Below are 22,617 nucleotides of genomic sequence, written 5' to 3'. Positions count from 1 at the left end.
TTCCTGATCCTATGCTCAGGATGTGTGAGTCCTGATCCAAGGAAAACTGCATAAGAACTCAATTTGTTAAGTGTCCGTGCTTAATTTGTAGTGAGTTTAGAAGCATGGGTTCAGAAATCAATCTCCCTGGGTTCAAATCTCAGCTATACCCAAATGGCTGAGCATCATTTTACCTTTTGTAAAATTAGAATAAAGTGCTCTCCTCATAGGGACTGAAGTTTAAATGAGATAACCTGCATGAAGCACTAGGTACAGTGTCTTATACACAGAGCCCTCTGAGTATAAGAGGGAAAGGGAAGAAATTCAGAAGGCACGTTTTTATGCTTCTGTGCCTATTAATGCTGGGAAGTCAGTGACAGAGGCTGAAGCAGAGTCTTGTTTCTGCCTTTTGTCATTGACTTTGCAGGCTTCAGGATAATATAACCTTCCCTATCTGGAGGCTGACTTGCTGTATTTTTGAGACAGTAAGATATCAGAATTGAAGGTCTTAGGTAAAACTGAAATAAAGGTTTTTAAAGAATGGCTGAAGGGAGAAGAGACACTATCCTCTTCTCTCCCTTCTATCCCTGCCTTTCCCACATTTTTTTTTTTAACACCTACAGCACCTGGTGATCTCCCATCTAAGTATTACCCATGCTCAACCCTGTTTAACTTCCGAGATCATATGGGATCGGGCTTGTTCAGGGTGGGATGACCGTAGATCTTTCCCACGTCCTTAAACTACCCTAGAAAGGCTGGGTAAAATCCTGCCAAGATTTCTCTTTAGAACAGATGATTCCAAGGTTCTACCAGTTGGTGGTTCCCTGTAGTTGAATTAAATAGTGTAAACAATAGGACAACATGATTCTAAACTACCCTCTGAGCTGCCTCTCAGATTGGCTCCTGGTGGGAAAATTTTTTAGGCAAGTTGGGAAAGGAAGGTAAATTGGAATGATGATAACACTGTTTAGGAGCATTCCTATTATGTTTCCCTCTACTGCCTGTCCTCCCCAAATTATACCCAAACAGTCACAAAGCCAACCTGTAAACAGATTCTGGAAACCCACAACTTGATCAAGTTTACACAAAACCACTAAATTTTGTGTATTCTTCCTAAGGGCTGGGATCTTTGTTTTGTTCATTGATGTTACCAAGTGCCCAGAATGGTACCTGGCACATAGTAGGCACTCAATAAAATTTGCCAAATGAATTAAATGAAAGTTTGTGACAAGGACCAACTGAAAGTGTACTATGCTTAAGATCTTTTAATAAAGACGAGAAGAATGATGTTACTTCACGTAGCAATTACCTTTTAAAGTCTGGGGTTAACAGTGATATTATATTTCATCAAGGATGTCTCACACTTTTCCAAAAATATATTTATTTTTAAAAACAAAAATCAGACGAGTTTTTTAGAGCCAAATTTTCCACAGACAAACCAGAGTCTGTCTTTTAGCTTAGAGTGAAAGTTAAGCATCAGTAATCTCATGCAGAAGTATTTCTCTCTGCAAGAGGTAAAGTATCCTGCTTGCTGACAGCACTCAATTCCCTACATCTTGTTTGTATTACTGCCATTACTTCATTCTAGGGCTCTGGCGCACAAGATTATCCACCTCTAAAATTCAAAACTTCCAAATTGAGACGAACGATTGTTGGGCTTGGCTTGGGGTTTATAACCAATTCGATCATTAATCATCTGTTCCCGGCTCTTGGGGTCACTGCTGAGCCCAATGGCACCTTCGCCATCACTGCCTCCTACAACATCCACATCTTCCTTTTGTTTCTTACGAGTCTGAAAGTAGGAAAGTTTTAGGATTAACGCCACATTCTTTCCACTAGCAAATATTTATTTGGCGCCTACCATGTACTTGGCATAGAGTAAAGGACAGGATTAGCTTCTATAAAACAATAAACTGAAATCCTAGGTTTGGGTGGTTAGGGATACAGTCCCCCTTTATCTATGGTTTTGCTTTCTGAGGTTTCAGTTAACCGCAGTCTACCGAGATCCAAAAATATTAAATGAAAAATTCCAGAAATAAATAATTCATGTTTTAAATTGCATGCTGTTCTGAGTAGTGTGATGAAATCTTGTTCCGTACCACTTAGAACGTAACTCATCTCTTTGTACAGTGTCTCTGTGCTGTAGACACTTCCCGCACATTAGTTACTTGGTTAGCCGTCTCAATTATCAGAGTAACTGTTGCAATATCACAGTGATTGAGTTCAGTCACCTTTATAAAGCCTAATACTGTCACAATGCCTATGTCATTCATCTCACCTCATCTTATCACGTAGGCACTGTATCATCTCATATCACACAGTATAGTAACACTGTTATAACTGCTCTATTTTATTACTGTTGTAAATCTCTTTCTGTAAGTTAAACGATCATAGGTATATATGTATAGGAGAAAACACTGTATATATAGGGTCCAGTACTATCCCTGGTTTCAGGCATCCAGTAGGCATCTTGGAACATATCCTACTCAGAAAAGGAGGAAACGCTGTATAATGATAAAAGATAGAACCCTTACTCTTCAGGGTGTCATGGTCTACCAGAGACACAGGTACAAAGAGAATTACAACATAGGGTGATCAGAGCTATGACAGAGGAAAGCCCACACTACCAAAGAGACACAAAGAAGAAGTGAGGAATAAGGTGAGGAGTGGAAGTTCAGAGCAGAAAGCTGCAATTAGATAAAGAACTGGCAGAAAAGGAGGAGAGAAGAGTGGTTCAGTAAATATATCACTGAGAACAGATGGAAAAATAAAGGGACTGATAAAACAATAACCACCAGAAATTAACAGCTTTACTTCATGGATACCATGAGATTAAACGTAACACAGAAATAGAAGGTTTTGTGCTATCTTATTAAGTCTGGGGTTTTATTTTATTTTCAGATAAAAAAAGGTTTGGCTTTTAAATCACAAGTGGCTACGGAATTCACAAAGTCTGTCTTGGTTTGATCATTTTCAAAAAAGAGATCCCATAACTATGACGGTCTAATTGTAAAGATATCAGATGATAACTTTCTTTGAGAGTGAAGATGTTTTATCTAGAGTAACATACTAGAAGAATAGCTTGACTACTCTAATCACTAGAATTTCCGCCACACTGTACCATTTACTGCTAAACTGTGAGCATTTAAATGCAAATGTCAAAGTATCATAAAGAATCAAATAAGGTATTACTACATATACATATAAATATAGACTTTATATTACTATATAAATAGTAATACTATATTACTATATATGTAAAATGACTTTCCTGAGTTACTCTTTAGTCAGTCTATACTACCAATAAGTAAAATTAAAAAGTTCTCCCCAAATAACTTTGTGACCAAAAGTTCTAAAAGGCAAAGGATGTGTTCATGAGAAACTCTGAGAATATCCAAATGGAATCAAATTATTCAAGGCTTCCCTGAAAAGTACTGGATTATGTTAATCAATTTTGTTAACTAAAAAAATATTAAAAACTGAAACACTGGATTGTTGATCAATTTTGTTAATAAAAAAAAGATATAAAAAAAAATAAAAGGCTTCCTACTGTGAGAAACTGCTGATTGTTTCAGAATCCAGTCAGCAAAATGTAATCAAACTAATTTCAATAACAAATGGAATACCAGTTTTCTACTGGTTTCGTTTTAGTTCAGGGGGAAAATTATCCTTCTCTCCTAAGCTGCTCTAAAACAAGTCAAACCCACTGAGAGACTAACTCAATAGTGAGCTGATTGCAGAGTAAGAGTTCCATATGCTAGCACTTTTGACACTCATTACAATTGAACTTAACCACATTAACATTCATCCTTAATGAGACTATTAATATGAGCTTTTAAAAAGCAAAAATATCACAAAGCTTAGAGAACACTAAAGTCTCCTGAAGTGTGGAAGAGGGAAAAGAAATCCAAGTTATCTTTCTTAATAAGAAGCATATACAATACACTGTAAAGCCAACATGTTCACGATGTGTACAAGATGTAATGTCCTCTACCATACAGTAAAAAATATCTACTAAGATGGCAAATGAAAACAGACTTCTACTGAGCACTCCTGTTGGGCCTGGAATTGCAGGGAATGGATGTAAAGAAGAATATACTAATTCCTGCCTTTAAGGAGCATATGGAGGAGGGGGAGCAGAAAAACAGAAAATTACAACAAAGAGTAATAATACCTATGAGAGAGGTCAGCAGAGAGGGAAGAGGCTGAATCTAACCCAGCCAAGGGCAGGTAGTCAAAGTAGACTTCTGGAAGGAGCTGAGTCAAAAGATGAGTAGGAGTTAGCCTGGCAAAGTAAGGCAAAGGGCATTTCAAGTAAAGCGGACAGAGTGTGCACAGGCACTAAAGGTTAAAGTTAAGATAACTCAGCAGCAGAAGATAAAGTAGATGAGCAAGGACCAGGTCACAAAGGGCCGTGTATGCCACCCTAAGGAATTTCAACTTTATTCTGAAGGCCACTGAAGAATTTTATTAATGTAGGGTAAGGCTACACCTAAAAATATATACGGAGCTCCAACTATGTACCAGATGCAACAGATTATAGATGAACCTATAATCAAGGTTCTTAATGTAAATGGTTTTACAATAAACAAACAAACAAACAAAAACATTGTAAATTACAATAAATGCTACAGAATCAAAGAATAAAGTGCTTTGAGAGACCCTAATGAGAGGGAGACAGCATGGATAAGAATGGCACGCCTAAATGGGCAGGGTCAGAAGAGGCCTCTCAGGTTGAGGAAGTGACATTTAAACTGAGACATAAAGAAAGAGAAAGCGCTCCAGGCAAAGGAAAATAACACATGCAAAGGCCATGAGTGATAGTTTCACATGTTCAAGGAAATGTAAGAAAGCCAGTGTGTCTGGGGTACAGAGGGCAAGGTAGCAAGTGACAGGAAGTGAAAACTGAAAGGGGCCAGGACATACAAAATCATGTAGGCCATGACAAGGAATTGAGATTTTATTCTTAGTGCAACAAATCATGAAAGAATTTTAAGCAGAGGAATGACATGATCTTAAAATTGTTAAAGATCATTCTAGGTATCTGATGGAGAATGGATTAAAGAACAAAAATGGAAATAGAAAGACCACTGAGGATGCTACTAAAATTGTATAGGCAGATATGATGGTTATTTGGACTAGGGTTATAACTCTGGAGATAAAAAGGTATGGATAGGTTCTGGAGGTAGAATCAAAGGGTTGCATACAAAGGGTGGGAGAAAGGAAGCACTCAGTAGTGACTCCTAGGTTTCTGGCTTGGGCACCTGAATAGGTAATGACATGGGGAACACTGAGGTGAAACTGGCTTGAGAAAGAAATCAAGAGTTTTTTGTTTTAAAATGTTAAGTGGAATAGACTGAATAATGTCCCCCAAAGCTACCCCAGGAATCTGTAAATGTTGTTTTATATGGGAAAAAGGTCCTTCGTAGATGTGATTAAATTCAGGATCTTGAGATGGGGGCATTATCCTGGACTATCTGATTGGTCCCTAAATGCTATCACATGTATCCTTATAAGAAAGGGCAGGGGGAGATCTCACAGACATAGGGGGAGAAAGCAGTGTGATCATGGAGGCAGAGATGCGAGTAATGTGACCACAAGTCAAGCAATGCCAGCAGCCACCAGAAGCTGGAAGAGTCAAGGAACAGATTCTCCCCTAGAGCCTCTGGAAGGAGCGTGGTCCTGTCAACACCCTGATTTTGGTCCAGTGATACTGATTTCAGATTTCTGGCCTATAGATATGTGAAAGAATAAATTTCTGTAGTCTTAAACCACCAAGTTTGTGGTAATCTGTTACGGCAGCCACAGGAAACTAATGTGTTAAATTGGAGATGCCTATAAAGCATCTAGATAGAGATTTCAAATAAACTGTTGGTTTAAGAGTCTGGAGTTTGAAAGTTAGTTATTGTTTTAAACATTCCTAAGGCTATGAAAGTTGTACTCTTACCTCCAGGTCTTTTCGAATGTTCTCAAACTCCTCAATATCATCAAGCTTCAGCTCCAGGCGGGTTGGTTTTCGTCGCAGCATACTGAAGTCAACACTAAGGACCAGACCCAGTGAACTATTAACTGTTAAAAATGGCAGAGAAGAGGAAACACTGAAGGGGATGAATCTCAGCTACAAATAGGGATCAGTTTGTAAGCATGCACACTAAAATGAATGGCACTGCAGAAGACTCATCTGGATTCACACATAGACTTCTAAGTCTTTAGGTGTCTGAGTATTACATTTTTACTACATGATGGAGATCCACAACTCTATAATTCCAAAAAACTCTTTCTTCAAAAACTTAAAATAATGAGCTGCAAATGAAAGAAAATTCTAAGCAACAATCACTTTAATCTCATGCTACGGTCACAAAGACATATTCTAGCTAAGAGAATAACGTTAAAATATCACATCTAAATTGAGTAGTGTTAGCGGGCAAACATACAAGCCATTAAATTTGATCAACTCTACATGAGAATTATGAGCTATCTGTGATCCCTCCTGAATGCTAAAATCAGTTTACTAAATCTTGTGAAAACTCCCTCTAACTCACCAATTCACAGGATTATCCTCACGGTCTAAAAAGGTCCTAAATGGATAGGTTATTCATTAAACAAACACTTCTTGTGCTCCAGCTGCAGAGTTAAAAGATACAGTCACAATCTGTGGAGACAGAAAATTTCATTTAGTGTACTAAGAACTCCGATGAGGATAATGTAATGGCATCACACAGGCCCAATCCACTCTGGGCTGAGCACGGGGTGGACAGGGACATGAAAGACTTCCTGGAGGAGACGATGTCTTAGTTAACTTGTGAAGGGCAGGCAGAGAAAGGGAAGTAAGGGTATTCCGTGCAGAGAGAAGGACGAAAAGTGGCTCAAGAAAACACACCAGTCTGAAAACCTAGGTAATTCTTATGCTAAGAAAAACATTTTTTAGAGGGAAAAATAAAATTCCTCAAGTTTAAAATCTGTAGATGTCACCATCTTTATATTCTCCATAGCATCCGGTAGAGTATAAATATAATAACCAGGCAGTAAATGTTTCGATGAATAAACCAGAGATCCAAATAAAGTGAAATGAGCTTTACTTGAGCACTGACTATGCTTTTGCATTCCCATTCTTAACATTATAACACAGAAACCCTGTAACATCGGCAAAATTACCCCTATTTTACAGATGAAGTAAAGTTGTTCAGTTTTTAACAAACGTCAGTTTGGTTAATAAATGGGAATAAGTGAAATCTCCTTTATCTATTATTATTATTATCATTATTATTACATGTATCTAAGATGTAGGTAGGACTGCGACATATACAAAAGAAATGTTTCCTTCTCTCTCCCATGAATCTTGGGATAGATACAGGTGATATTATCAAACCAACATACAACCACATCACATTTCAAATTGTTTTGTACTAAATAAGATACTATTTTGATTCCGATGTAGATAAATGGTACATTAGGGGGGAGAGATGCTTAAAAGAAAAACACTGCTTTGCACTGTCTTAACTTTCGTGCAAATTGAAAAGCTAGCAACCAGGAAGTAGATTCGATCTTGTCTTTCCCTTGCAGCATTTTCCTCATTTCTAAGAGCTTTCATGAGCTTTAAGCTCGTTTGCATCTCGTGTACAGCCGCGAACTGTAAATACCAATTCGGACTGGTCCAAAAATGGAGCTCTGAAAGGGAGTAATGTCCTGGTCAAGATTTCTATTTATATCAGGTCTCTTAATTATAATGAGGCCTCTTAATTACAATTGCAATTACAATTTAAGACGAAAGGGTAATGGATAAAAAGTGCTTGCTCTGGAGACTAGAGGGAGAAAGTAGTTCTAATACCATCCATTGCTTACCTTGAACAATTAGCATCATCTTTCACTGGTCCTTAGTTTCCGTATTTATACTGTGTTTTTGTTTGCACTGAATGACGTAATGCGGAGTAAGTTCCCGGACTAGAACTTGGCATTTAGTAAACGCTCAATAAATAACAGCCATTATTATTGTAACTGTTCTTGCAGAGAGGAGCGGGAAACACCAATATTTTCAGCCTCTCCACCCCCCACCATGAGGGCAAAAACCTTGTCTTGTTTATCTCCGATCCTCCAGCACCCAGGGGACAACAAGGTCATGGCAGAGTGTCTGCGTGTACCTGCGCATCCATAATCTCATTCAGAATCTGATACAAAGACGGGGCTCAAAACAATAAAATCAGGCCGTGGCTCCTTCAGGTCTTTACTTTGGCGCTAGAGGGCTCTGGAAGCTTAATTTCTTGTTGCTGCCCAAATCCACCTTAAATTCACCAAGCTTAGAGAGAGCCCCAAGGAGAGCACCTCCCGACAGCAGAGAACAGGTCTCCCACCACAACTCCAGGACAGCACCCGTAGGTCTAGAGCAACGGCTTCCATGGCAACGTGGTCCCCGGCTCTAAGACAACGTAAACCGCTCGTAGGGCCGGAAGGGCCTGCACGCCCCAGAAGCCCTCGATTCGCTCAGGAGTTTAGCCCAGAGTCGAGCGAATCGACCCACCTACCTCTTTTCAATCCTGCTCAGCCCCTTCCCGGAAGCACGATGCCCACCATGAATATAAGCCAACTGAACTACACTTCCCAGACTGCTCTGAGCTTGTCTCCTGGCGGAACCTCGACCTTCGCGTGCTTTTCTCCAAGGTTGTCCGGGTCACACCTCTCGACGCGCCCACAATCGTTCCTACTACAATTCCCATCGTGCTCCACGCCTCCCTGGACGTTGCGTCACGCTAGGGCCACTTCCGGTCGGTGACGCAGTTCCGCTTCGCTCGGCGCGCGGTTAATTGTCTGAAACTGAGATCTCGGCTTTGCTGGAGCTTCGCGGCTCCGGATCCTAGCATGGCTGCCTCACGAGCCACTTCCACGGTACAGATCTGAGCTCACCCTGGGGAGCGCGGAGGGGGTCGGGGAGGCCCCTGCGGAATGGAGCCGTTAGAGGACGGGCTAAGGCGGTGGCGGGACTGAGGAGGAAGGCCGTGAGATTCGGTCTTGCGTTTCCCGTGCGGCATTTTCCTTATTCCTAAGAGCTTTCATGAGCTTTAAGCTCGTTTCCATCTCGCGTACAGCCACGAACTAAATACCTCTTCGGACTGGTCCAGAAATGGAGCTCTGAAAGGAGTAGTGTCCTGGTCAAGATTTATATCAGGTCTCTTAATTATAATAAGGCCTCTTAATTACAGTTACAATTTGAGACGAAAGGCATGTCCTTTCGTCTGTGCAGTGCCTCTCGTTTTAAAACGTTGGAAATGTGTAGACTGGTAACTCTGTAACCTGTTACCCGTTGGCATTGGTAATTTCCATTGGTTATCCTTTATATTTTCTCTGTGATGAGCAGTAACCCTGGAAGTTTCGTAAAACCCAAGAAGAAGTTGTACTTCCAACCTAATAAATTAACCGAATAAATCAAAGCAAACGTTTGATAGAATCATCTAGAGAAATTCAATAGTTTTGCCAACTTGTCAACCTCTTGTCTGAGCGACAACACCCCCATCCCAACCCCCATCAGTGAAGACGCATCTTAATTGGTCCCATCCTTGTCCTTTCTTTAGGGGAGGAAATATAATTGAAGCCCAAAATGACCTTCGTCCTTTGGGGAAGCCTAGTAAATCACAAAGATTAAGCCTTAGGTTAATCCAGGTCTTTGATTTAGCAGGCAACCAAAACTAAAGCACCTGATGACTTAGTCGCTCCTGTTGTGAAGAAACCACACATTTATTATGGAAGTTTGGAAGAGAAGGAGAGGGAGCGTCTGGCCAAAGGAGAGTCTGGGATTTTGGGAAAAGAAGGACTTAAAGCAGGAATCGAAGCAGGAAATATTAACATAACTTCTGGTAAGATGCAAACTGTGAGTCCATCTTTATTTTTGGCACTCAAATTTTCTGCAATGAATACCTTCCTAAACTTAAATATCACTAATTTTATAGTGCCAAAATGTTTGTTTTTAAACTTACATCTACATATGGCCATACTTTGCCTACCCTTTTTAGCATCATCCAGATAGTCTTTTTGTTTAAAACCTTTTAAACAGTTTTCCTTCCATGAATTGTTAGTGATTTTACCAGGAATTTATTTAGTGTGTATAACTGACCATAGGATAATATGGGTTTGAATTGTGCGGGTCCATTTATACACAGATTTTTTTCAATAAATTACTGTAAATGTATTTACCTTATGATTTTCTCAACATTTTCTTTATCCAGTCTCTTTGAAGAATACAGTATATAATACATGTACAAAATATGTCTTAATTATTGGTAAGGCTTCTAGTCAGCAGTAAGCTGTTAGTAAGTTTTGGGAGAAGTCAAAAGTTCTATGCGGATTTTAAACTGCACAGGGGATTGACACTCCCTCCACTACGTCATTTAAAGGTTCACTGTATTTGGATTCAGCTTGATTCCATTTGTCTTTTGGAAATCTAGCACAGTTCTGGCATTGGTTTAGAATTACTGTGGTTTTTAATATTCTCCTGTTTTTAGTTTCCAATTATTTTTCTCCCAAAATGAAATATATTTTTGTTAGGAAGATATTAGTTATTTTTATTTTGAAAAAAATCATTGTAGAAATGTGCGAAGTAGATAAATTAATCTTTATTAATTAGGTCTATATCTTTTTGAGAATTTAATAAACCTATAAAAATAATTTTTTCCCCATAATGAAGCCATGATATGTGAATTATTTTGTAATGTGTATTTTTCACGCTATATGCTATTAGGACTCTTTCGTGTCAGTAGCTAGTGGTCTACTATATTTTAAAAATAAAGTTGTACATGTTTGTAATTAGAAATTCAGACAGTACAGAAGGGTATAAAATGAAAAGACTTCTTTGCAGAAAGGACTTCTGTCAAGTTTCTCATTGTTCCTCTCACATTTTTTTCTATACACATGCATGTTAGTGACTTTTTTTAACTTTTTATGCTTTTTAAAACATAACTGCATCACCACTATACTTACTTCTTTCATCCAAATGCTTGTATTTGGTGTAGGTTTTTTAACTAGCTGCTAGATTATCCAAAAAGCCTTATAATCAAGGTATATCATTTTCATGGTAATTATTTCCATTTTACTAGTTTCATTTTTAAGTGTCTTCATACTGGGACTGTTGTAGACAATAGCTTTGGGAGTTGTTAAAATAATATTTCTTTATCTCCTGGATAGAAGACCTAGTTAACTCATTTGCTAAAGATGCGCCATACTCTTTACTTTCTCACCTCATCTCAACTATGTGTTTATATAGGTGAATATAGGTGTAATGTTGCCAAATGAAACAAGATGATTTGAACTAATTTGCTGCCTTTTAAAGCTGTGCCATTTAGTTTTCTGTGCGTGCATAAGTTAATAAATCGAGAAAAAGTAAACTATGTATGTAATGGATTAGACAGTTAACTTTCACTAATGGCATACACAGACTCCAATTGTAAGAAGTTACTTCTTTTTTCCTATTTGAAGAATATCTGGTGATTATGCTTACGTTGCCCGTTCTCTTTGTAGGAGAAGTGTTTGAAATTGAAGAGCACATCAGTGAACGGCAAGCTGAAGTATTAGCCGAGTTTGAGAGGAGGAAGCGAGCCCGGCAAATCAATGTTTCCACAGACGACTCAGAGGTCAAAGCTTGCCTTAGAGCCTTGGGGGAGCCCATCACACTTTTTGGAGAGGGTCCTGCTGAAAGAAGAGAAAGGTGCCCTTTCTGAATATCTACTCTTCTCTTTTTAAATTACAGGATTCTAGCTCCATTGGTATTTGTAGCAAAAACTTTAATAGAATGTCTCAGATATTGTTAACAGAATATCTTAAGTTGTGTCTATATAGTTTAACTCATAATCTGAGTCTTGAGCCAATTTTTACTTCACTACTAATTTTTCTTTATACACTGTGAAGAGGATGTTAATATGCTCCTTCTCCTTTTCTCTCCAGTGTGGAATTTTGAGTTGGGTAAACAATGTATTTTTTTTTTTTTTGGCTATTATTGAAAAGGGGCACTGTTCTCATATAATTCTTCTCTAATTTTAAATTTGTAAAGCTCTTAGAGGCAGGTTAGTTGTATGCAGTTATAAGGCCCTCCACTTACCTATCTACTGTCCAACTTACTTCATCATTTTTTCCCCTTGGTTTGCACAGTCTGTGTTTAATCACTTTAAAACCTTTAACAGTATCTCATGTCCATTAAATAGAACCAACAATGTCAGGCCTGTTTCCATGACAAGGAAAAAATACCACTTTTCTTGTACTCCATGCTCCAGCTATACTGAACTATTTGTGATCCCAAGCTCAACCTGCTTTTCTTACCCCTAGACTTTTATACTTGTTAAACCTTCTGCCTCAGCAGTCTTCTCCCATTCTTGACCTATTGACCTGACGAAATGATAATTTGGGTTAGGAAACTGATCTTGATTCTCCCTCCAAACTTAGGTTAGATACTCCTTTTATGTTCCCCCTTAGCACCCTATATTCACTACTGTCATAATACTTAGTATAATGTACTGTAGTTCCCTGTTAATTTCTGTCCCCATTCCTACCCCACCCCCCTTCCCCGGACTATGCTGTTTGCAGTCAAATGCTCTGGGACTATGCTATTTGAAATCAAAAACTGTTTTTTAGTTATTGTTGTATATTGAGCACCTGAGTCAGTAGCCAGCACGTGTGACATTAAGTGAAGGTTGGCTGTCTTCACAGACCAAGTGGTAGCAGCTTTTTGGCTAGTTAATTTTAAATTGAGTATGATAATTACAGTTAATTTAGGGAATCTTCATATAAAGAAGATTGAGGGAAAGAAATCACTGGCAGTTTAGGCATGACATCTTGACTCTTAAAGAAGGTTTCTTGGAATTTGAAAGGTGAGAGAATAGGGGAAGCTTATCTCTCTTCTTAGATGTACTTTTCAAAATCTCGTCACAACTCTGTTTAAATTTTTCTCTTTTATGTTACAGGTTAAGAAATATCCTCTCAGTGGTTGGTACTGATGCCTTAAAAAAGACCAAGAAAGATGATGAGAAATCTAAGAAGTCCAAAGAAGAGGTAAAATACGTCTTTGCCTTCATCATATAAACACGAAGGAAATGAGGGCATAGTTCTCTCATTTTCACCTTTCAATGGTTTGTGCGTGTAAGGGGTGGAGGTTGAAGAATGTAGTGTTTAGGAGTAGTTGTTGGTAGTGGGTTGTGGTTCCTGTGTAGGTATAAGTGGAGATAAGTGAATTTCCCATTCAGGAAAGAACCATAGCATTTGTAACTTTTAACAAAGAACCAGAAACTGTCTAAAAAGACCTAACAGGAAAAAAAAATAAAAACAATAGAAAGCACATATATTTTATTTCATCCTGTTACTGAACTAATTCACCTTTTTTCCAGGCAGTTAAAGTAGAGAATTATTAACTACGAGGCAAGAATGCTTCAGACTTAATATTTCTGCTCTTAATTTAACTTTCAGTATCAGCAAACCTGGTACCATGAAGGACCAAATAGCCTGAAGGTTGCTAGACTATGGATTGCTAATTATTCACTGCCCAGGTAAGGAGAACCCCTAGAAGGAGAAAGAAGCATATTTTTTCTTGTTTCTTCTCAAAGACTGAGGATGTGCTTTATCATGACTGTGGTTGTTAAATGAAATATAGTGGTACGATACTTCTGTGAACCCTTTGTGTGTACCCATTTGCTCATGATGGTAATGTTTGTGTGTCACAGGGCAATGAAACGCTTGGAAGAGGCCCGTCTCCACAAAGAGATTCCTGAGACAACTAGGACTTCACAGATGCAAGAGCTCCACAAATCTCTCCGAGTAAGATGTGCTCAGCAGTTGTCCAATATCTTAAAGATTTTTAAATATTTCTTGGATTTTCTACTTCATCCCACCTCTAGGGGGGTAGAGGCAGCTATAATTATTCCTCCCTGCTTACACTGTCACCATTCGGGAGGAGCCAATGGTTTAGGTGGCAGAAACCTACTATACTTTGTACTCAGCAGAGGTCTGTGGTTCTACTCTTTAATTCTTTTAATGTGTCAACATTGTACTGTAGATCTCTCCACGTGTTTACTGTTTATATTTAGCAGACACAGAAGATACCAAGACTGTAGAAGACAGCATGCTGGGGTTCCAGATACACCTTGACTCCATTCATTTATTAATATAAGTGTCTCCTAACACACACACACACACAGTGTAAAAGAATCTTGGGTGGTATTAAAACTATAAAGTATCTTTTTTATACAGCAATAAACTCATGGATTAGCCTTTTGATCTATATTTGTCTCTTTTTTTTTTTTTTAAGTCTTTGAATAATTTCTGCAGTCAGATTGGAGACGATCGGCCTATCTCCTACTGTCACTTTAGTCCCAATTCCAAAATGTTGGCCACAGCTTGTTGGTAAGTTATATTTCACTGTGACTTTTTTTTCCCCCCTCCTAAATGGGGAGAACAGGTTCAGGGGGAGAGGGGAAAATCAGCATTTGTCTTAGATGTCTATTTCTATATCCTCTTCCTCTGGTTTTCATGATCATACCAAACTAGAGATGCTACTGCTCTACCCATTCTATTATACAGTAAAATATTTGTGAACAATTCTGACTATTTACAAGGAACCCCAGAGATCTATGACATATAGCAGTCTGTCATGTTTTTGACACTAATATTTTGGAACAGGTCATGTGAACTTAATAGACTTAATCAGTATCTACACCTCAGTATATCTTTTATTTTTCAGTTATGTGACCTAGGCAAGATACTTAATCTCTGTAAGCTTCAATTTCCTTTTCTGTAAAGTAGGGTGAGATGTGTGTAAAACATTTTGCCTTAATAATGCTTCGTATGTGGTAAGGACTCAGTAAACACGAATTATTGTTCTTAATCTTTATTGTTTACTTACGCCACATTTGCAGGAAACTCTTAGGATGTGATAACTTTTGTTCTATTTAGTTATTTTTGTGGGACATGCCATCTAGTAGGAGAACTTCCGTACATTATATGCATAGAAACTACTTAGACAGAATTTGAGACTGATTCAGAGAAAGCCAAGGACCTCTACAAATCTCTCCGCCTTTCTAAGCTTCAGTTACCTTCATTATAAAGCAGAAATTATCATACCTGTTTTATGTACCCCACAGATCTGTTTATATGGATCATTTGAGACAATGGATATAAAAGTAATTGTTGGAGATATTCTGAAATAAGTCTTTTTTAAAAATGTAAGTGCTTTGTAAGCAGCAAAATGCTATTCATATTTAAGGAGGTAGTAATAATATTATTAGATAATTTAATTTGTTCTACCTTCCCTCACAAGTTGATCCAAGAGAATAGCAACTTATGCTATATTAAGTACAATCTGGTGGAACCCCCTGGTTGCATGAGACCTGGATGTAGCTTTCTTCTCTAATGCTGCAAATGATAAGCCTTTTATTTCTCTTTTCCTGTCTGTCACTGTAAAGTTTGTTGGGGTGAGAAGAAATTGTCCTTTAGTAATGTTACCAAGGTACCTTTTCCTTCCCAGACCAACCCTGGCTGAGATGCTTTCCTTTGTGTTTGATAGGAGTGGACTTTGCAAGCTGTGGTCTGTTCCTGATTGCAACCTCCTTCACACTCTTCGAGGTGAGTTAGAATCTTGTTTAAATCTGCGTCTTTTTCCCAGTGTGACCTCTATCAAGCAGTAAAACTCTAAAACTCTGCCTGATACTAAGTCTCAGTACACAGAGGATTCATTCTTATTTGACTTGGTTTTCTCTGACCACAAGGCTAGATGGTAATGACTTCATACGCACATCACTTTTCTCTCATGTCCAATCTCTGACCCAAAAAACAAAGTTTTTTTGTGTGTTTTGCTTTTTTTAACGTGATTTAAATAATAGTTTAAATTAAAATAGTTAATTTTTTTTAAATAGTTGAATACTGTCTATGACCATGTTACCGTGAACAAACCTGATCCTGTCTGATCTTGGAAGCTAAGCAGGGTCAGGCCTGGTTAGTAGTAGTTGGATGGGAGACCACCTGGGAAGACTAGGTGCTATAGGTGTAAAAAGTAAAATATAAAGGATCGTAAGCTGACAAGGTTCTTACAATCTGTGAGAGTAACTGAGGGTTGCCTCGCCTAAAAGATAAAATAAAATAAAAAATATAAGTAAATAGTTGAATACTTTAATTCTCTATCTGTCCACATGTTCCCTGATATATACCTATATCGTTCATCATAGTCTATATTTGCACATAAGTTATAAGAGGGTGGGAACCCTTTAACTTTCATTTCTTAAACACTCTTTCAGGCCATAACACAAATGTAGGAGCAATTGTGTTTCATCCAAAATCCACTGTCTCCTTGGACCAAAAAGATGTTAATCTGGCTTCTTGTGCTGCTGATGGGTCTGTGAAGCTTTGGAGCCTTGACAGGTGAATACTGTTGTTCTCTCTACTGCAGTCACTAAATAGTTGATTGGTTGGCTGTTGGCACCTGCAGATACGGCATTTAACCCCAGAGATGGTCTAAGAGTCAAGGTAACTTGGTATGAAAATAAAATGGAGGATTTCTTTCTTAAACCCTTTCTTACCAAAGGAGTTGTAACAGATTTTTTTCTTGTTTGTTAACTTAATTTTTGCATCTGACATAGTGGCCACTGTTTCTTGGTTCCAGTTATTCTGGAAAGATCCATTTTACCTCCTGTGCAATAGATCGACATTGGAGAAGTACACTGTTTGGTAGACTGACTAAATAAAATATTCTTGGCAACGTGTTTGCAGGGGAGAGAAAAGCGAAGTTCTGTCTGGCAGTAGTGCCAAGGTAGTCTCTTCCCAGTAGCATTACCTTTACCTAGACTGTTATCTCCAGTTACAAGAGTTTTTCTTTATGTGTTTATTATTATTGTTTTCCAAGAAATTTTTAGAAGCCCGTTGTTGGCTAAAAGACATCTTAATTCAGTTGCTTAGTTTTCCTTCTTTGGGAAAGTATATGAGGCTTTTATTCGAGGGTTTTGTGAAAAGCTAATTAGTGTCTCTGCTCTTTACCAGACAGGATCTTACCTATGAGCACAGCAAGTTTTAATTGGCTTTGGTAATACTTAGCAATATTTCTTCCCCTAGGGCTTTGGTTAGTTCTATGTATGCACATTGACAAAGTTCCCTTTTTAATTGCCCTCTTTAGAGTTCATATTTATTTTCTTTCACTGATGTTTCAGATCTTTCTGTTGCTGAGTGGTAGAATTTAATGGCCACCAAAAGGAAACTAAGCCTGTCTATTTAGGACATCCTTTTTCCTGTTGGTTCCTTCAACAAGCTAAAGTTTGAGAAAATTTTAATCGATCCACTTGCACCGAAACTGATTGATTTCTGTTGCCCCACCTCTCTGTCAAACTATGCTCTCTTCTAGAATCTCAGTGCTCCTTTGGTGCAGAGAGACTTGCTTATCTTTTATTTTTCTCTAATTATGAGTGGCATAGCATTAGGAGTTTATTAACATAGTGAATTGAAGTAGAAAGAGTGTTTGTTAAAATAATATGGGCAGTTTCGCCTTGTAGGCATATGAAGTCCCAAATCTTAAATCCTTGGCAAGTGACTTAAATTTTTGTTAGCCCTAAAATTTTAACAAATTATAAATGCTACAATTTGGCTCTTCAAATCATAGGTGCATCTGTGCATAACAGTTAATAAGTTCAGAAAATATTTTCATGAGTATAAAATAATTTACTCACATATGTTTGATTCCTTTTCAGTGATGAACCAGTGGCAGATATCGAAGGGCACACAGTACGTGTGGCCCGGGTAATGTGGCATCCATCAGGACGTTTCTTGGGTACCACCTGGTAAGCCTTCCTGTTACTGTTCTATCCACATGGGATTATGGCATCTTGTTAACCCTTTATGGCTAACTGCCAAATAAATTTTTAAAACAGAGATCTTCAAATAGGATTTTCTTGTTTGGCAGTGAATCAGAATCAGAAGAGGATGTATGATATAGTTAGGGCTAAGTGTATTTGCTTTTAAATTGTAATTAATCTGAAATTTTAAAGTCAACCTCTCTGCTTGCATATTGGTCTCCCTTTCTGGTTCTACAAGTTTTATGAACCCAGAATCTGCTAAAGAACTTTTTAATTAAGATACCATTTACATGCAGTGGAGTGGATTTATTTTAAGTGTACAATTCAGTCAATCTTGACAATGCATATGCTCATGTGACACATATTCTTGTCAATAGAACATTTGCATCACCCCACAAAGTTCCCTCATGCCCCTTCCCAGTCAGTTCCCCTTTCCAAAGCAACCACTGAGCTGGTATCTATCACCATAAATTCTGTCTGTTCCTACTGTATGACCTCGTTTGTGTCTGGCTTCTTGCACTCGGCAAACATTTTAAAGATTCGTGTTGTTGGCGGGTGTCACTAGTTCCTTTTTATTGCTGAGGAGTAGTCAGTTGTACTGCTGAGCCACAGTTTATCCATCTCCTTATTGATGGGCGGTTGGGCTCTTTCCAAGTTTTGGCTAGTCAGATTAAAGCTGCCACAAATATTTTTATATAGAGCTTCTTGTGGATGTGTTTTTTTTCTTTTCTCTAGAATAAATACCCAGAAATGCTAGGTCATAAGGTAGATATATATTTAACTTTTAAAAAACTTACAAGTGGTTGTACCATTTTACAATCCCAGAATTCCGGTGGTTTCACATCCTTGCCAACATTTTGTGTTGTCAGTCTTAGCATTCTTCCCAGTCTAGCAAGTGTGTCCTGAAATCTCAGTTTTCATTTTTGTTATCCTAATGACTAGGTGTTGAGTACTTTGTCATATACTTATTGAACATTTGTATATCTTTTGTGCAGTGTCCAGGAGTTTTACTCAGTTTTTTAATGTCTGTCCTTTTTTGGTCTTTGTTTCAGTATATGTAGACAATTCTGCCACCATTTATTGAAGAGACTTTCCTTTCCCTGTTGAAATTGCTTTGGCATCCTCATTGAAAATAATTGGACCATAATATATATATGGCTCTTTTTTTACTTGGTTCCTTTGATCTGTGTGTCTATGATTGACTTTTGTATTCCCGGCACCAATTTAGGGCTTAGTAAATATATAAATGCTCCATGACCGAAAGGACATAACAGTGGAATTGGGGGAGAAAGAAGGCAACAGAATCTTTGGTGGGCCATTCTTGGGGAATTCTGCTCTTAAAATAGACATCGAATGAGTTTTATAGTAAGTCGTGGTTTCCCAGGTAGCACCCAAGACATATATGCCTAGTTATTGAGACGTCATTTGTGCCAGAAAAGAATTTCTAGTTAATGTGGTTATATGAATAGTTTCAGAAGCATTACTGAAGCCACGACTATTTATAGTACCTTGCATATTGTAAAAAGCGAATAAATATCTTCTGGTTAATTACTAGTTTAATTTTTTAGTTATGACCGCTCATGGCGCTTATGGGACTTGGAGGCTCAAGAGGAGATCCTGCATCAGGAAGGCCACAGCATGGGTGTGTATGACATTGCCTTCCATCAAGATGGCTCTTTGGCTGGCACTGGGTAAGGCTTCTTCCACATAGCCAGGGGCAGCTTACTAGTCTCACCTCATGTGTGCCTGCTTCCAAAGAGAACTGGATTCAGAATGTTCATTTGTAAATTGTTTTATCAGGGGACTGGATGCATTTGGTCGAGTTTGGGACCTGCGCACAGGACGTTGTATCATGTTCCTAGAAGGGCACCTGAAGGAAATCTATGGAATTAATTTCTCCCCCAATGGGTAAACAAAGCTCACTGAATGAGGGGTGGAGAGTGTTCTTGGTCAGGAAGTACTCTTTGTTTCTAACTTCATTACGATGCCTGATCCACAGCTACCACATTGCAACTGGCAGTGGTGACAACACCTGCAAAGTGTGGGACCTTCGACAGCGGCGTTGTGTCTATACCATCCCTGCCCATCAGAACTTGGTGACTGGTGTCAAGTTCGAGCGTAAGCTTTCCTTCTGTTTTAGGCCTAATTATGAGACAGACAGATTGTACTTACATGGAATGCAGGCCAGGCTTTAGCTTAACTTGGAAGTGGAATGGGAGAGAATTGGGACTCTGTTGATGGCGCATACTTTAGTTTCCCTCCTTCTACTATACTTTCCGACAACTATGGCACAGTGTCCTTTTTTTGTTGCTAGAAAGTAAAGAAGACTTCTTGAGTGCTTCACCTTTTTCTACATGGAAATTGTAAGCACTGACTCCTTAATGTTCTGAACAGGCTGTTGGGGAAAGAGCCAGAAGACCCTTATAATGTTATTTGTTTCCCTAAGTCTGCCTGTAGTTGTCCCTTTTTTCTGGAGGCCTAGTAGGAAAATAGATCAGAGTGTTGAGTTTTTCTGAATGTGGAAATACCTTCTTTTTCAAAAGAGTATTGTCTGGCAGATTTTTGTGCTTTTCTTTTCTTATGCTCTTGAATACTTGAATTCCCCTGGCAACTTTCCCTTCTTTTCTCTTGTAGCTATCCATGGGAATTTCTTGCTCACTGGTGCCTATGATAACACAGCCAAGATCTGGACCCACCCAGGCTGGTCCCCACTGAAGACTCTGGCTGGCCATGAAGGCAAAGTTATGGGCCTAGACATTTCTTCTGATGGGCAGCTTATAGCCACTTGCTCATATGACAGGACCTTCAAGCTATGGATGGCTGAATAGGCAGGACCATGGAAAAAGGACTCTAATCTCAGGCTCTCTCTTAAGAGCCATTTCCAAAAGAAAGGATTGACAAGTTTTGTTATATCATGTGTTTTGCCAATGACCATGTGTGGACTCTCAGTAGATTGAATTTCCTTGTCAGTCTCCACTCTAGTCAGGTGGCCCAGTCCCTGGGTGCTGGAGACCCCTCTCGTGGTTGCCATTTTAATTTCATCTTCACACCCTGCCAAGAACCGTGTAGACGTTTTTATTAATCTTTCTTTTAAATGCCCTGTTGCCTTCCTCACAGAACTCAGGATTGTGACTGACTCCATTTTTAATTCTTGAAACTTGCCTTTTCATTACATGGTACGTACTTCAGGACTACATGTGACCTGGAGAGCAAGGTGGCTGGACTGTAGTCTGAAAGCCCTCAAGTAAAGGGGCACATCTCCCCCACGCACTGGGTAAACAATGCCTGACAGAGAGACCTCACCTTGAGAATGGGAGGTGAAGAGGTAGACCCACAGCTGTGTTCAGGGCTATGCAGTAGAGAATATTTTTAACCTCTTTCTGTTGGGTTCATTTGGAATGCTTCCTGCATCACGAAGCTCAGGCTGAACAGTTGCCATGTCAGAAAATGTCTTCCATTTAGCTTTGTAATTGGCGTCTCCTTCGTGTTAGCCCAAAGCTAGGCCATTGTGTCGAGTCAATGAAATTTTTAGAAAACAATTATGATGTCTTTATTGTACAACCTCTTTTCTGTTAGTTATTTAAAGGATATACCCCTCATGTCAAGGTAAGTCTGGAAAAAAATCTCTAAAGGGTATTCTTAAATGTAAACTTTATTATTACTCGCTAGAGTAAAATCCTATTATAAAAACTCCTTCAAAGAATTATTTTGCATAGTTAATCCTAGCCTTTGATCCATGGAGATCTCTCCTTTCTTGGGGGTTTGAGACATAATCTCAAGTATGGTTTGCTCCAATTTCTGTTGTCTTAATAAGCATTTAGTTAATTTTTTAAGAAATAGAGGGCTATCGCATTATGGGCCAGACTACCAGTGAACTGTATCTGGACTCTATAATCTTACTCATTGGCCATTCAGAGTTACCTTCACCTCTTTCCACGCCACATATACAACCACTGAACTCTGAAAGTACACAGTAAATTCATACAAAAATAAGGAATTTGGAAGAAAGGATTGTGTATAGGAAATTCAAGAGGGGCATATGATGTCTTTAAAACACTTTTGACTTGGTATTCCAGAGAGGCTGAGAGTGGCTTATCTATATTCAATTGTGTGATGTATAGTGAAATATTCTGTTTAATCTGATTTCAGTTATAACCAAATTGTATATTCTAGTACCTGTTAAGCTCATGAATTCTTGGTCTTACCCTCTGTTGGGCACGTCACTGTTATTTAAATATTAGTGGACTCTATTTCTTCTATAATTGGCCATGAAAAGAAATTATCTTCATTACTACCTTTGTAGTATGTGTAAACTAATAATGAATATTAGTGTATTAGCATGCAGTTTGGGTGTAGTGTATAAATGTATTAAGGTTTTTGGTTCCAAAGTTTAAATTTTATTAGTTAATCTTGTCTTTTGGTAGCAGGGGGAGGGGCTTCCAAGAGATTTAGAGATAGCAACTAGGTGAAAACATTTTATTTAAGCTTTGGCAAAACAAATGTAGAACATTTCTTTACTGGAAATGTCATTGTAAGAAAGCAGTTGAGCATAAATCGAGTGTGGCGTTTTGTGATAATGTGTAACCTCCACTTAACAGGACGCTTACTCTGTCTAAACAGTGTGCCACGGACCTTCCGGTATCATTTAATCCTTAAAATCTGAGGAGTTAATTATTCCTTTTTATAGACAAAACTGAAGCTCAAGTTAAATAACTCGCTCAAGGTTACCCAGTTAGTAAACAGTGGATCCTGGTCTGTCTGTATGACCTTATGAAGAGATTTCATAGGGTTTTATTGAGTATGTTGGCAACACTGGCCAGACAGAAAGACCAGCCAG

The 22,617-nt window shown here is 38.5% G+C and overlaps 2 protein-coding genes across 8 annotated transcripts; one reads left to right on the top strand and one right to left on the bottom strand.

Moving 5' to 3' along the window:
- Positions 1-1,229: 1,229 nt before the first annotated feature.
- Positions 1,230-8,654, bottom strand: CDC26 (cell division cycle 26). 6 transcript variants are annotated; one of them, XM_016126247.2, is made up of 4 exons: positions 8,499-8,654; positions 6,522-6,631; positions 5,927-6,048; positions 1,230-1,771 (listed from the first exon to the last, which is right to left on the bottom strand). In XM_016126247.2, the coding sequence occupies exons 3-4, from the start codon at positions 6,005-6,007 to the stop codon at positions 1,595-1,597; spliced, it is 258 nt and encodes an 85-aa protein (XP_015981733.1). In that variant the 5' UTR covers positions 6,008-6,048; positions 6,522-6,631; positions 8,499-8,654; the 3' UTR covers positions 1,230-1,594. The 6 variants fall into 6 exon arrangements, with proteins under 6 accessions (XP_015981733.1, XP_015981735.1, XP_015981734.1 ...); XM_016126249.2 differs by having other exon boundaries at positions 5,927-6,020; XM_016126248.2 differs by having other exon boundaries at positions 6,522-6,603.
- An 82-nt stretch (positions 8,655-8,736) lies between these two features.
- PRPF4 (pre-mRNA processing factor 4) lies at positions 8,737-22,075 on the top strand. 2 transcript variants are annotated; one of them, XM_016126234.2, is made up of 14 exons: positions 8,737-8,859; positions 9,647-9,824; positions 11,482-11,668; positions 12,918-13,005; positions 13,417-13,496; positions 13,671-13,764; positions 14,255-14,349; positions 15,509-15,567; positions 16,236-16,359; positions 17,676-17,765; positions 19,349-19,471; positions 19,581-19,688; positions 19,780-19,898; positions 20,415-22,075. In XM_016126234.2, exons 1-14 carry the CDS (start codon positions 8,833-8,835, stop codon positions 20,606-20,608), a joined length of 1,566 nt encoding a protein of 521 aa, XP_015981720.2. In that variant the 5' UTR covers positions 8,737-8,832; the 3' UTR covers positions 20,609-22,075. The 2 variants fall into 2 exon arrangements, with proteins under 2 accessions (XP_015981720.2, XP_015981719.2); XM_016126233.2 differs by having other exon boundaries at positions 9,644-9,824.
- Positions 22,076-22,617: the final 542 nt, after the last annotated feature.

The sequence above is a fragment of the Rousettus aegyptiacus genome, unplaced genomic scaffold (assembly GCF_014176215.1).
Source record: "Rousettus aegyptiacus isolate mRouAeg1 unplaced genomic scaffold, mRouAeg1.p scaffold_m13_p_3, whole genome shotgun sequence".
Lineage (NCBI taxonomy): Eukaryota > Metazoa > Chordata > Mammalia > Chiroptera > Pteropodidae > Rousettus > Rousettus aegyptiacus.
This window is presented reverse-complemented; position numbering and strand designations above follow the sequence as displayed.

Excerpts from the sequence above, each read along its gene's own strand:
- CDC26 (XM_016126247.2), bottom strand. The coding sequence starts at position 6,007 with ATGCTGCGACGAAAACCAACCCGCCTGGAGCTGAAGCTTGATGATATT. Across the intron at positions 1,772-5,926 it reads ACATTCGAAAAGACCTGGAG|ACTCGTAAGAAACAAAAGGA; the intron begins GTAAGAGTACAA and ends TCCTACTTTCAG.
- PRPF4 (XM_016126233.2), top strand. The coding sequence starts at position 8,833 with ATGGCTGCCTCACGAGCCACTTCCACG. Across the intron at positions 9,825-11,481 it reads AAATATTAACATAACTTCTG|GAGAAGTGTTTGAAATTGAA; the intron begins GTAAGATGCAAA and ends TTCTCTTTGTAG. Across the intron at positions 13,765-14,254 it reads AGCTCCACAAATCTCTCCGA|TCTTTGAATAATTTCTGCAG; the intron begins GTAAGATGTGCT and ends TTTTTTTTTAAG.